Source organism: Macrotis lagotis, chromosome X (genome assembly GCF_037893015.1).
Source record: "Macrotis lagotis isolate mMagLag1 chromosome X, bilby.v1.9.chrom.fasta, whole genome shotgun sequence".
Lineage (NCBI taxonomy): Eukaryota > Metazoa > Chordata > Mammalia > Peramelemorphia > Peramelidae > Macrotis > Macrotis lagotis.
This window is the reverse complement of record NC_133666.1, coordinates 435,235,178-435,246,750: the sequence shown is the minus strand read 5'-3', so window position 1 is coordinate 435,246,750 and position 11,573 is coordinate 435,235,178. Positions and strand designations below refer to the sequence as shown.

Sequence of the window (11,573 nt, the reverse complement as noted above, 5' to 3'; positions counted from 1 at the left end):
TGGTTAAATATGCCTGTGTCTCCCTCAGTTCTGGGTGATGGTCTCCAACTATAGGTTAATGATAAATTCCAGAGAATAAAACTTCATGTCTAACCTTTATTTTCTGTCCCTTTATTTTAACTATATATTTTTTTTTACTTAAAGATTTTATTTGAGTTTTACAATTTTCCCCCTAATCTTACTTTCCTCCCCTCCCCCGGAAGGCAATTTGCCAGTCTTTACATTGTTTCCATGGTATACACTGATCCAAATTGAGTGTGATGACAGAAATCATATCCTCAAAGAAATAAAGTATAAGAAATAGCAAGATCAGACAATAAGATATCATTTTCTTTTTCTAAATTAAAGTTAATAGTCCTTGGTCTTTGTTCAAACTCCATAGTTCTTTCCTCTGGATGCAGATGGTATTCTCCATGGCAGACAGCCCCAAATTGTCCCTGATTGTTGCACTGATGGAATGAGCGAGTCCATCAAGGTTGATCATGTTGCTGTTAGGATGTGTAGTGTTTTTTCTGGTTCTGCTCATTTCACTCAGCATCAGTTCATGCAAATTCCTCCAGGCTTCCCTGAATTCCCACACCTGCTGGTTTCTAATAGAAATTATGTGCTAAGCCATTTCCCAATTGAAAGACATTTGCTTGATTTCCAATTCTTTGCCACCACAAACAGGGCCGCTATGAATAGTTTTGTACAAGTGACGTTTTCATCCTTTTTTCCATCATCTCTTCAGGGTAGAGACCCAGGAGTGGTATTGCTGGATCAAAGGGTACGCACATTTTTGTTGCCCTTTGGGCATATTAACTATATATTTTTAAGGTTTACCGTTTTTTAGGATTCACATGATTCAGTTCTATAAATGAAATAATATATGATGAAATAAATGAAAACTGGGCATAAAGGTTCAATGACTGAGAAATAGTTGAACAAACTGGGGCATGTATTAGCATAACAGAATATCGCTGTAACAAATTGGAGATATACAAAAAAATACGGGCAGACTTAAGAGATGTGAAGCCGGGCTCCCCCGCAGGTGCTGGCACATCCGTTCTGCGTTGGGACATCGCTGTCCTGTGCACCGTGCCAGATGCCAGACAAGAGGCCATCCTCGCCCTCTCGGGGCTCACATCCTGGTCACGCAGCCTCCGAGTGAAAGGGGCCTGGGAGGGAACGCTCACGGCAGCGCGGCCCGGGGGGCCCGGGGGGCCTGCGGCAGGTACGAGCCGCGGAAGGGTCAGAGCTTATTTCTAATGCTGCGGCTCCGCGTAATGCAGGTTCTGGAAGGCAGCTCCAAGCACCGCCGACTTCCGGGCCGAGCCCTGCAGGGTCGCGGGTGCCCGCGCCGCGCCCCCTCGCCACCCCGAGGGGCACGCCTTTCTGCCTCGCCGCCCGCCCTTCGCCTGGTCTACAGCCGCGCTGGGGAGGGGGTGGACTCGGGGGTGTCCGCGTGGGGGGGCCGAGGGCCGCGCTCCAACTTCCGGGCAGCCCGCGGGCGGGGGGGGGAGGTGGCGCCCCTTCGGGCTTTCCCGCCCCCTCGGACCGGCGGCCGAGGTTACTTGTGGGTAAAGACACGGCCGGAAGCCCCGCCCCCTGGCCCGGGCCGGGAGGAGGGGCGCGGGCCGTTGGGAACCCCGGCGGCTGGGGGAGGGGCGGGAAGCTCGGCGGCGCAGGCACAGGCGCGCGCGCGCGCGCGGCCGGAAGTGACGCCGCATGACGCGGCGGGGCGCGTGCAGGGCGGCAGAAGTCCGGGGTTGCAGGAGAAGATGGCGGTCTCCACAGGTCTGTTTTCGTGCCGGTTTTCTTCACTTTTTCCTCTCCGGCCCGGTCCTTCTCCCAACTCTCCTACCGTTGCCGGTTTGAAAAAGGGAGAGAGGGCGAAGCGTTTCCTTTTCGTAAGACGTGGGGCTTCCCAGTCGGGCCCCCAGAGCCGTGAAAGGCGGCCGGCGGCCGGTCCCCGGGGCCCGGGCGAGGGCTGAGGAGGGCCGGGGACGCTGGGCCCACCGAGACCGTTCGGAGGAGAGCCGGGGCCGCCGCCGCCCCGGGGCTCGCGCTCGCGGCAGGCTCGGCCGGCGGCTTGCGAGTGGGGGTTGGGGAGGGATGGGCCCTCGAGCCCCACGCACACGCTGTCGGGCCGGGGCCGCCGGCTCTCCGGCCCTTTTAACGGCAGAACTTGGGGAGAATCGCGGGGTAGGAAGGAAAGCGTCAGGGGCCTGACTTAGGCGACCAGACAGCGCGGGTGCCAGGCGGAGGCCGGAACGTTAAGTGGGCACCTGGGCTTGAGCAGAGGTTGATTTTGTTTTTTTTTAATTTTTGGTGCTCTGTTTCTGTAGAGATGCTGCCACTTTTCAAAACAGGAACTCAAACCATTTTACTGAAGCGTATTAGTCCGTTTCTTTTGTTTTGTAGCAAAGGGCTGTGCAGTGAGAGCGAAATAATCCACCGAGAAAGATAAAATTTGTTTTAAGCAGGCTAAAAGCCAGTTATTGCTTTAGATGACCTGTTAAACTCGGTGCCTGCGTTATGTACGTTGCAGTGTTCTTTAAACATACAGTTATCAAAATGAACGCATCTTGTTCGTATTCACAAGGTGGTGAGGTTTTTAAAAAAATGTTTAGTGTAATTCCTTAAAAATTGCTTTGTTAGTAGTATAAAACTTGACAAGAACATCTCTTCTGCCTCATTCATTTTAAATAGTTATGAATACTTAAGGTAATAGCACAGAATACTGTGCAAATTGTTGAACACCTGGGGGTCTATCTTTAACTATGAACTAGTGACACATTAGAAATATTGAATAATCTTTTAAATCTCAATTGCATTTCCTTTCCAATGCAAGCGTCACAGTTGATCCATTATTTATTTGCTTGTTTATTATTTTTTGGTTTTTGCAAGGCAGTGGAGTTAAGTGACTTGCCCAAGGTCATACAGCTAGTTAATTATTAAGCGTCTGAGGTCAGATTTGAATTCAGGTCCTTCCGAATACAGGGCTGGTCTCTATCCATTGCAATACCTAATTGCCCCCTAGATTTATTATTCTTAATTTTATATGCCTTCTAAGTAGCACTCAGTTCTTGTATGTCAAAAAGTCAATTTGTTAATATGACTTTTTTTTTTTTTAATATTGAACCATGTATTTTTTTCAATTTAACTTTGTGAATGGCCCCTTTCCCGGTTTAAAAAGTTGAGTATAACTACAACAAGTGGAAGGGGACTGTCTTAAAATTTTATATTAATTTAGAGTTTAGCTTTTATGAAATTTTTTTGCTTTACTTAATTAGAGCAATAACTTTTTCTTAACCTGTCATATATAGGAGAGAATATTATAGTTTTCCCTATTAAAATAGCAAAGATTATGAAATCAGTTAATAAATCACTAGCATTTACTTAGTGCCTATACTAGCTATATATTGCACTTATAAGTACCCTGAGTTTTGCAAAATACTTTACATATATCTCTTTTGACCCTCACATTGACCCTGAGAGGTAAATGCTATTAATATTCTCATTTAACTGCTGAGGAAACTGAGACAGGTAAAGTGACTGTTTATAGTCACATAATTAGAAAGCACCTGAGGCCTTATTTGAAAGGTCTTCCTGACTCCAAATCCAACATCCTATCATTTGTTACTAATTGTTGTTAATCATTTTTTTTTTTTGTCTTTTTGGAGCTCATCTTGTGCAGCTCTTAATTCAAAAGTATTATTCAAAAAATGCACTCAAATTTATTCATATCGGTGGATTGAAAGCCTGTGTTTTTCAATTTATGGAATTTGAAATTTTGAAATGGTTTAAAACCTGTGTGATTTGGCAGGGGTTATTATATTTGCAAAAATATTATTCTTAAAAGTCATGAAGCATATTTTGAATTTTCTTTTCAATCCTTTCCATCCTCATCTTCAAATGCTGGTTTAAGTGGAAGCTGAAATCCCTCTTCCGCTCCAAGCCCTTTTTAATTCTTCTAGTTTCTTCCCTATGTTAATTATTTTCTATTTCTCCTTTACATAGCTTCATTGTACACATGTTTGCTTGTGGTCTCACATGTTAACTTTTGAACTTATCCAGTGCAGAAGCTGTCTTTTCCTATTTTTTGTATTTTATTTTTTATTGCAGTGCCTGGCACACTAGTAAGCACTTAATAAATGCTTATTGACTGAGTCTAGCATGAGTAAATTTCAGATAATCTGAATTGTAGGTCATCTGTGACTAAGGCATTGTGACAGGGTTGGACCTGAAGTGAACATGTATAGAAGTAGGTTTTTTCCTTTTTTAATGATCCTGCAAAAGTATTTTTCCAAAATAGTTGTTTTTCACGGCTCCTGACTAATGTGTGGAAAACTTGAAATTTCATTTTACTGTTATCTTAAAATTTTTCAACAAATTGAAAATTGGATAAGTTGTACATAATAGTGATTTAATTTACGCTTTATACATATTAGACTTGACTACCCACAGAATTGTAATCTTTGAAACTAAATATGTAATTCTGTTTTCATTTTGTAGAAGGCAAATTCAAGTCATCTCAAGTTATAATGAATTTGAAGTTAGAAAAAGACATCTTGAATTAAAATATGAATGCTTTCATAAAAGTGAAGTAGTTTCATGTTTTTCTAGGAGAACCTCAGGTCTTTGCTTTAGAGAAAGCATCCTGATAATTTTTGGGGGGGTTATTGATTCAGTATTTCATTATATTTCAGTCATTTAACAAACATTTATTAAGCACCTACTTGATGCTTCAAACTGTGCTAAGTACTGGAGGCAAAAAGGTGAAAACAGTCTCATTTGTTCACATGCTAATGGATGACTTTATTTTAGGAGTACCTAGCAGTTTCTTAGTCATTTTAGCATTAGTAGCAAGAATATTGGATGATTATAAACAATACTTGTAATAAACAACTATGTTACCATTTTATACTAAATACTAAATCATATCCATCCAACTACATAGTGATTTTTGTAGTATATGTCTATCATTGTAACATGCTTTTATTCTCTTCTCCTTATTTCAGTCACAGTATTAAAAATTAGACTTTGGGGTTCTATTGTACTTGTATGAAGAGATTATTAAAATGCTTTTAAAGAATACAGAGACTCAAGAAAAATACTGCATTTTTTTCTTTTGAGATATAGAGCAACTTTTCAGTGTTTTTGAAATTTTATCTACCTTGTGAAACCTTTATCCTCACAAATGGGTAAAGGGATGTTAGTATTGGATCTAAATTGAATAAGTAAGTGACAATTTGACTTCACCTCACATTCCCTGCAAATGGAGCTCAAAAACTAAGGGAAAAACTTGCTCCATTTTTTTTTTCTTGAGACTCAAACCAGCTTAGATTTTCCAGAGCAGTTCTTTGCTAGGAACTTGGAGCAAATCATACATAAATCTTAATATGATGGAATTATAATCATAAAAATATATTGACACATTAACTTGATGGTTACCAATTCATCATACACCAACCTGATTTGGATAGAAACTTAAAATAAGATGTGGTGTTTTTTTTTTTTTTTTGCAAGGCAGTGGGGTTAAGTGGCTTGCCCAAGGCCACACTTCTAGGTAATTATTTAAGTGTCTGAGACCGGACTCAGGTACACCTGACTCCAGGGCCGGTGCTCTGTCCACTGTACCACCTAGCTGTACCAAGGTGTGTTTAAAAGGGGAAAATATATATTAGGAACACATGGAAAAGTAACACTGATGATTGACCTCAGTCGGGTTTTATTACAAGCAAAAATTAATGGGAAAAGTGTAACCTCTATTTCAACCAGTAGGGCCTTATGAACATGAATAACATCTTTTTTATATATTTGCAGTGTTTTTAAAAATTCTGCACTACAATAGAATATATGTAATTCTGATAAAGCTAATAAGAAGTAGACTAAGAAAATGGAAGGAAATGGAATTCTTTTTTCTTTTTTTTCTTTTTTAGATTTTGCAAGGCAGTGGGGTTAAGTGGCTTGCCCAAGGCCACACAGCTAGGTAATTATTAAGTGTGAGGCTGGATTTGAACTCAGGTACTCCTGACTCCAAGGTCAGTGCTCTATCCACTGCACCACCTAGCGGCCCCCAAGGAAATAGAATTCTAACAAATTTTGTGTGTAAGATTAGAGTTAAGATTGTTGATTATTATTTTCCCTTTGAAATTTTGCTATATTATCTAACAATACCTTACCCTTCCAATATTTGTATAGTTGATTAAAAAAGTCCCAAGTAATGATAGACTTATTAATATATTTCTATTAAATTTCATTTTAGATCATCATTCAGATGTCTTAAGATTTTTCACTTGATATTGTTATTCATTATATTAGCTGTTCTTTAAAAAATTTGCTTTTAAATTTCTTAGTTTACTTAGGAATTATTCAGAAATGTAGTAAGATTATGAGTATTAGATTTGTGTAAAAATGTGAATTTGGTACTAATTGTAGATTCATACATAGTATGGTAAAGTATTCTGTTGCTTGTATTTAATGTATCTTAATTCTAGTTAGCAATTATTGTAAATTATTGACTCTCATAATAGGTGAGTGGTTTGATCCTTTGGAAAATTTAGAGTTTGTAGTATTGTTCATGGTGCTATTTTAAGTCTTCATTCCCATCCTGAATATATCCCTTCTATCTTTTTTAGTTTTCTTTGAATCTATACTTTGGGTGGAGGTGATGTGTGGGATAGATAGATTTAACTTAGTCTACCTTTGCCCCCCTGCTTCTAAGGTGTTTTTTTTTTCAGTAGCCCTTTAAAGAATCACTGGTTTTGCCAAGTTTGTCATAGTGACATAGATTACCAAAAAAACCTCAATGCCATCTCTCTTTGTACTTGGGTAACAAAAGGAAATGAAAATATAGAATTGACTAACCTAAGCTTTATCTCAAGTTGCAACATTTTTTTCCTTCAGGGCTTTGATTCTGATGATCATTTACTTTTATATAATTTTTATTCCTGGAGGAAATCCTTCCCTCCTAGCTACTATATATTTGTCTGATCTTTCTAATTTGAAAAGTTTGATCTTGTAGCATATTGAAAGGTAAAGTGGTGTATAATGAAATGATTATTGGAACTGGAAAAGAGAGGACTAGTGTTTGAGGTATTACTCTGTTTAGGCAAATGATTTAAACTCTGAATCTTAATTTCCTGTTTTGAAAATGAATGGTTTGGAATTAGATTACCAAGGTAGTTTTCAATTATAATTTTTATGACTAATATTTGTGTATCTCATCTTTCTACAAAATTATTAACTGTTCAGGTTCAGTGACTAATATTTTAAAATCTATGTGTCCCCATTGCCTACCATATGGATACTACATAATTAATAAATTCTGATCCAGTCGTTGATGATGTGCCTTTGTGACTGATGGGATTTTTCTTGCTGACACAAATTTCAGTTAGGCATCCATTGTAAATTCGAAATTGAACTTTTGTTTCATGACATTGGAATTATTTTTCACCGGTTTTATTTTCTTCCATATATTCCTTTAAAATTTTTTTTTTATTTATTTAAGGCAATGGAGTTTGAGTGACTTGCCCAAGGTCATACACAACTAGGCAATTCTTAAGTGTCTGAAAGTCAGATTTGAATGCAGGTCCTCTGGACTCCAGGACCTGTGTTTTATCCACTGCACCACCTGGCTACCCCCTCTTCCACATATACCTAATCAAGTCCTGAGCTTGTTTCAGGATGCTTCCTGAACAGAGGGCATTGAATCTGAGTTCTTGAAGGCTATGTCAGCAAAAGTATAGATTCTTATAGTCTACTGACATAGCCTTCAAAAACTCAGGTATGGTCCTGGCAAAAGACCAAACCGAGTCTACTTCCCGAGAACCAGTTTGACTAAGTATGAAAAGGGTCGGCACCAGTACGATGGCCACTTGGGTGATGAATTCTTTGACTAAGCAGTCCATGAATCCAAAAATGTCCTTCATCCTTGTGCCATTCCCCATTTACACTGATTAAGGAAGAAAGGGAGACAGGATTCTGAGAATCACATAGTTCTGTTTGTTTATAAGCATCAACTTAGCCATGGATATTCTAAATATGAGATCCTTAGTCAGTGTTCAAATAGGTAGAATACTGGGAAACTGAATCATAACAGTTTTTACATTTTTGTAATAAATGAAACCAGGATACAGAAGGAATTTATAGCTAATTGGAAATATGAGGTATGTCATTGGAGTTTGTGTTAGTATATATAGAAAAGCAATAGCATTTCAAGGGATACTTAATCTTCTTGTCAAATACTAGTGACAGAAATCTGGGAATGATAACATAGTATATGATAGGATTCAGAGTTGTGGGAGTATGACTAGATGGCAGTTTGGAAAAATAATCTAGGAATTTTAGTGTAAAACAGATTTAATTTGAATCAACAGTATGATATGACAACCAAGCTATTTTACAACTTTCTTAGGCTATATTGAAAGGCATTGCTTTAAAATAAAAAAAAATTCAGTTAACAAATTTATTTTATCTTCCTGTTCTCTTGAAAAAGAAAAAGGGCCAGCTTGATGATGTAGTGGATAGAGCATGGGCCCTGGAATTAGGAGGACCTGAGTTAAGATGTGCTTTCAGCCACTTAGTAGTTATGTAACCATGGACAGGTCACTTAACTCCAATTGCTCCCTGACCTTGTCCCCCTCCCAGAGAAAAAGAAAAACAAAACAAACATTTCCTGCAATGTAAATGTCCAAAACCCAAATGTAATCTTAAATCTAAGTTCTTCACCTCTCTATCAGGAGAATAGATAACATTTTATTATGAGTTGTTTGAAATTGTAGTTGATCATTAAATTGATCATAGTTTTTAAGCCTTTTGAAATTGCTTTCTTTTATACAATATATATCTACATTATACAATATAAAATATACATTTATACATTTATTGTATAAATGTTTCTGCTCATCTTATTCTATTTTTTCATACAAGTTTTGAGGTTTTTTTAAACCATTCCCTTTTAAAAATAATTTATTATTTATTTTCATCCATATACATGTACATATTTCCAAGTTACAAAATTTCCCTCCTCCCTCCCTTCCCACCCTCCCTCAGTAGGGAACAGTCAGGTTAGCATTTTACATACATATTTTGTTAATCTTATTTACAAATTATTAATTTTTTCATGAAGAATTAGGATTAAGGGAAAGAGATACATCAGATAAATTTTTAGAAAGTGTTCATCAGATTTGGAAGGTTTTTTTTTTCCTGTGTGTTTTTTTTTCTTCCTCTGGATGAGGATAATATAGTCTATAGCCAGTCAAATACTGTTGTCCTAGCTCTCTGGACTGCCGAGAGGAGCTGCTTTCATCAAGTTGTTCTTCTCATAATGTTGTTGTTGATGTGTACATTAGTCTCTTGGTTCTACTCCCTTTGCTCAACATCAGATCCTATGTTTCTCTAGAGCCTGACCATTATGGTTTCATATAGAACAATAGTATTCCATAGTATTCATGGACCGTAATTTGTTTAGCCATTCCCCAATTGATGGGCATCCCCTCAATTTCCAATTCCTTGCCACTACCTTTCATTTTTTTAAATTTTTATTAAAGATATTATTTGAGTTTTACTATTTTCCCCCAATCTTGCTTCCCTCCCCCCACCCCCACTACCTTTCATTTTTATAGCATAATAGTTTTGTATTTATTTTCCATAATTTCTTCAGCCATTTCCCAGTTGATGGAAGCTTTCTTAGTTTTCAGTTCTTTGTCACCACAAAAGGAACTGCTAGAATACTGTAAATACAGGACCTTTTCCTCTTTATTTGATCTTTTAGATATAGACCTAGCAGTAGTATTGCTGCATCAAAAAGTACACACAGTTTATTAACATTTTGAGGATAGTTACATATTGCTTTCTAGAATTTTTGGACTGATCCAATTCTTTACCAATCATGTACCTGTTTTCCCATAACCCCAGCATTTATCATTTTTGGTTTTTTGTTCAACATTATGAAAGTCTTCAGTGCTTAAAGTTTCATCATACTATGCTTTGCCTAGACCATATCTGAAGTATGTTTTCTGTTCTGGGTATCATATTTTAGGAAGAACATGGAGACTCTGAAGAGTTTCCAGAAGACGGTAAGCAGTATAGTAAAGGTCTGAATTCATGCCATCTGAGATTGCTTGAGTGGAGATGTTTAGCCATGAGATGAAGATTAAGATTAAGATTCAAGTATTTGAAGAGACAGGACAGGAAAACTACTGGTAGTACCTATGTGGTAGTCTTTTTTTTTAAATTAACTCTTTTTGTATAGTCAGACCATCACTATGAGCAAAGATTAACATTTAAAAATTTTTTTTTTATTAAAGATTTTATTTTGAGTCTTACAATTTTTCCTCTAATCTTACTTCCCTCTCCCCACCCCCCACAGAAAGCAATTTGTCAGTCTTTACATTGTTTCCATGTTGTACATTGATCCAAATTGAGTGTGATGAGAGAGAAATCATATCCTTAAGGAAGAAACAAAGTATAAGAGATAGCAAGGTCAGACAATAAGATAACAGTTTTTTTTTTCTAAATTAAAGGGAATAGTCCTTGGACTTTGTTCAAATTCTATGGTTCGTTCTCTGGATTCAGATGGTATTCTCCATTGCAGAGAACCCCAAATTGTCCCTGATTGTTGCACTGATGGAATGAGCAAGTCCATCAAGGTTGATCATTGCCCCCTGTTGCTGATAGGGTGTACAGTGTTTTTCTGGTTCTGCTCATCTCACTCAGCATCAGTTCATGCAAATCCCTCCAGGCTTCCCTGAATTCCCATCCCTCCTGCTTTCTAATAGAACAATAGTGTTCCATGACATACACATAGCACAGTTTGCTAAGCCATTCCCCAATTGAAGGACATTTTTTTTTTGTTTATGTAAGGCAATATGGTTAATTGACTTGTCCAAGGACACACAACTGAGTTAAAGTGTCTGAGGCTGGATTTGAACTCAGGTTCTCCTGATTCTAGGGCAGGTGCTCCATTTACTGCACCAAATATTAATATCAATGTGAAAATCACTTGCTGCCATAATTGTAGAGACTAAAAGAGTTTCAGTAAATCTCAGTCAAAACTTTATTTCTTTGTCAATGGAGAGAGATGACAAATACAGGAAATGCCAGTTTCGAATATTCTCATATTAAATTACGTCAACCTCAAAAATATTGAAAAGTAGTGGAACACAAATCAAGTTACCAGAACTCAGTTAAACCAGATTATGTCGAGAGTATTTAAAATTGAAATTGGAAGGATAATGTGGTGGGGGAGGGGAGTGTCAAGATTTCTATAACATTCTCTTCCCCCCCATCATTAATAATGTAAGGGAGTAGTCATTTGGACTATGTGTTACATGAGGATGCAATATTTAGAGTACAAAAATGTTTTTGTAGAGCAAAACTAAGCCTTAAAAGACTACTGCACCGAATTATTTTTCCTATCTATTAACATCATACTAAATTTCTTGAAAGATGTAATGAGAAATAAGTTATTTGATCCTCCAAAAATAATTGAGTAGGCCCATTATTTGGAAACTTACGCTTGGCAATGGTATTTGCCCTATTGGCAAAGGTATTTGCCAAAACATGCTTAGCACAAAAATGAAAGT

The 11,573-nt window shown here is 37.8% G+C and overlaps 1 protein-coding gene across 6 annotated transcripts in view; it reads left to right on the top strand.

Annotated features, from left to right (window-relative positions):
• The first annotated feature begins 1,670 nt into the window (after positions 1 to 1,670).
• The window catches only part of UBE2V2 (ubiquitin conjugating enzyme E2 V2), a 58,486-nt gene continuing 48,583 nt past the window's right edge, over positions 1,671 to 11,573 (top strand). For 2 of the 6 annotated variants that reach the window (XM_074205623.1, XM_074205613.1), the window contains exon 1: positions 1,685 to 1,776. In XM_074205623.1, coding sequence (XP_074061724.1) covers positions 1,761 to 1,776 — 16 coding nt within the window. In that variant the 5' untranslated portion in view covers positions 1,685 to 1,760. Of the gene's footprint in view, positions 1,777 to 2,147; positions 2,284 to 11,573 lie in introns of those variants that run through there. The other 4 variants (XM_074205614.1, XM_074205615.1, XM_074205616.1 and 1 more) reach the window with 4 other exon arrangements.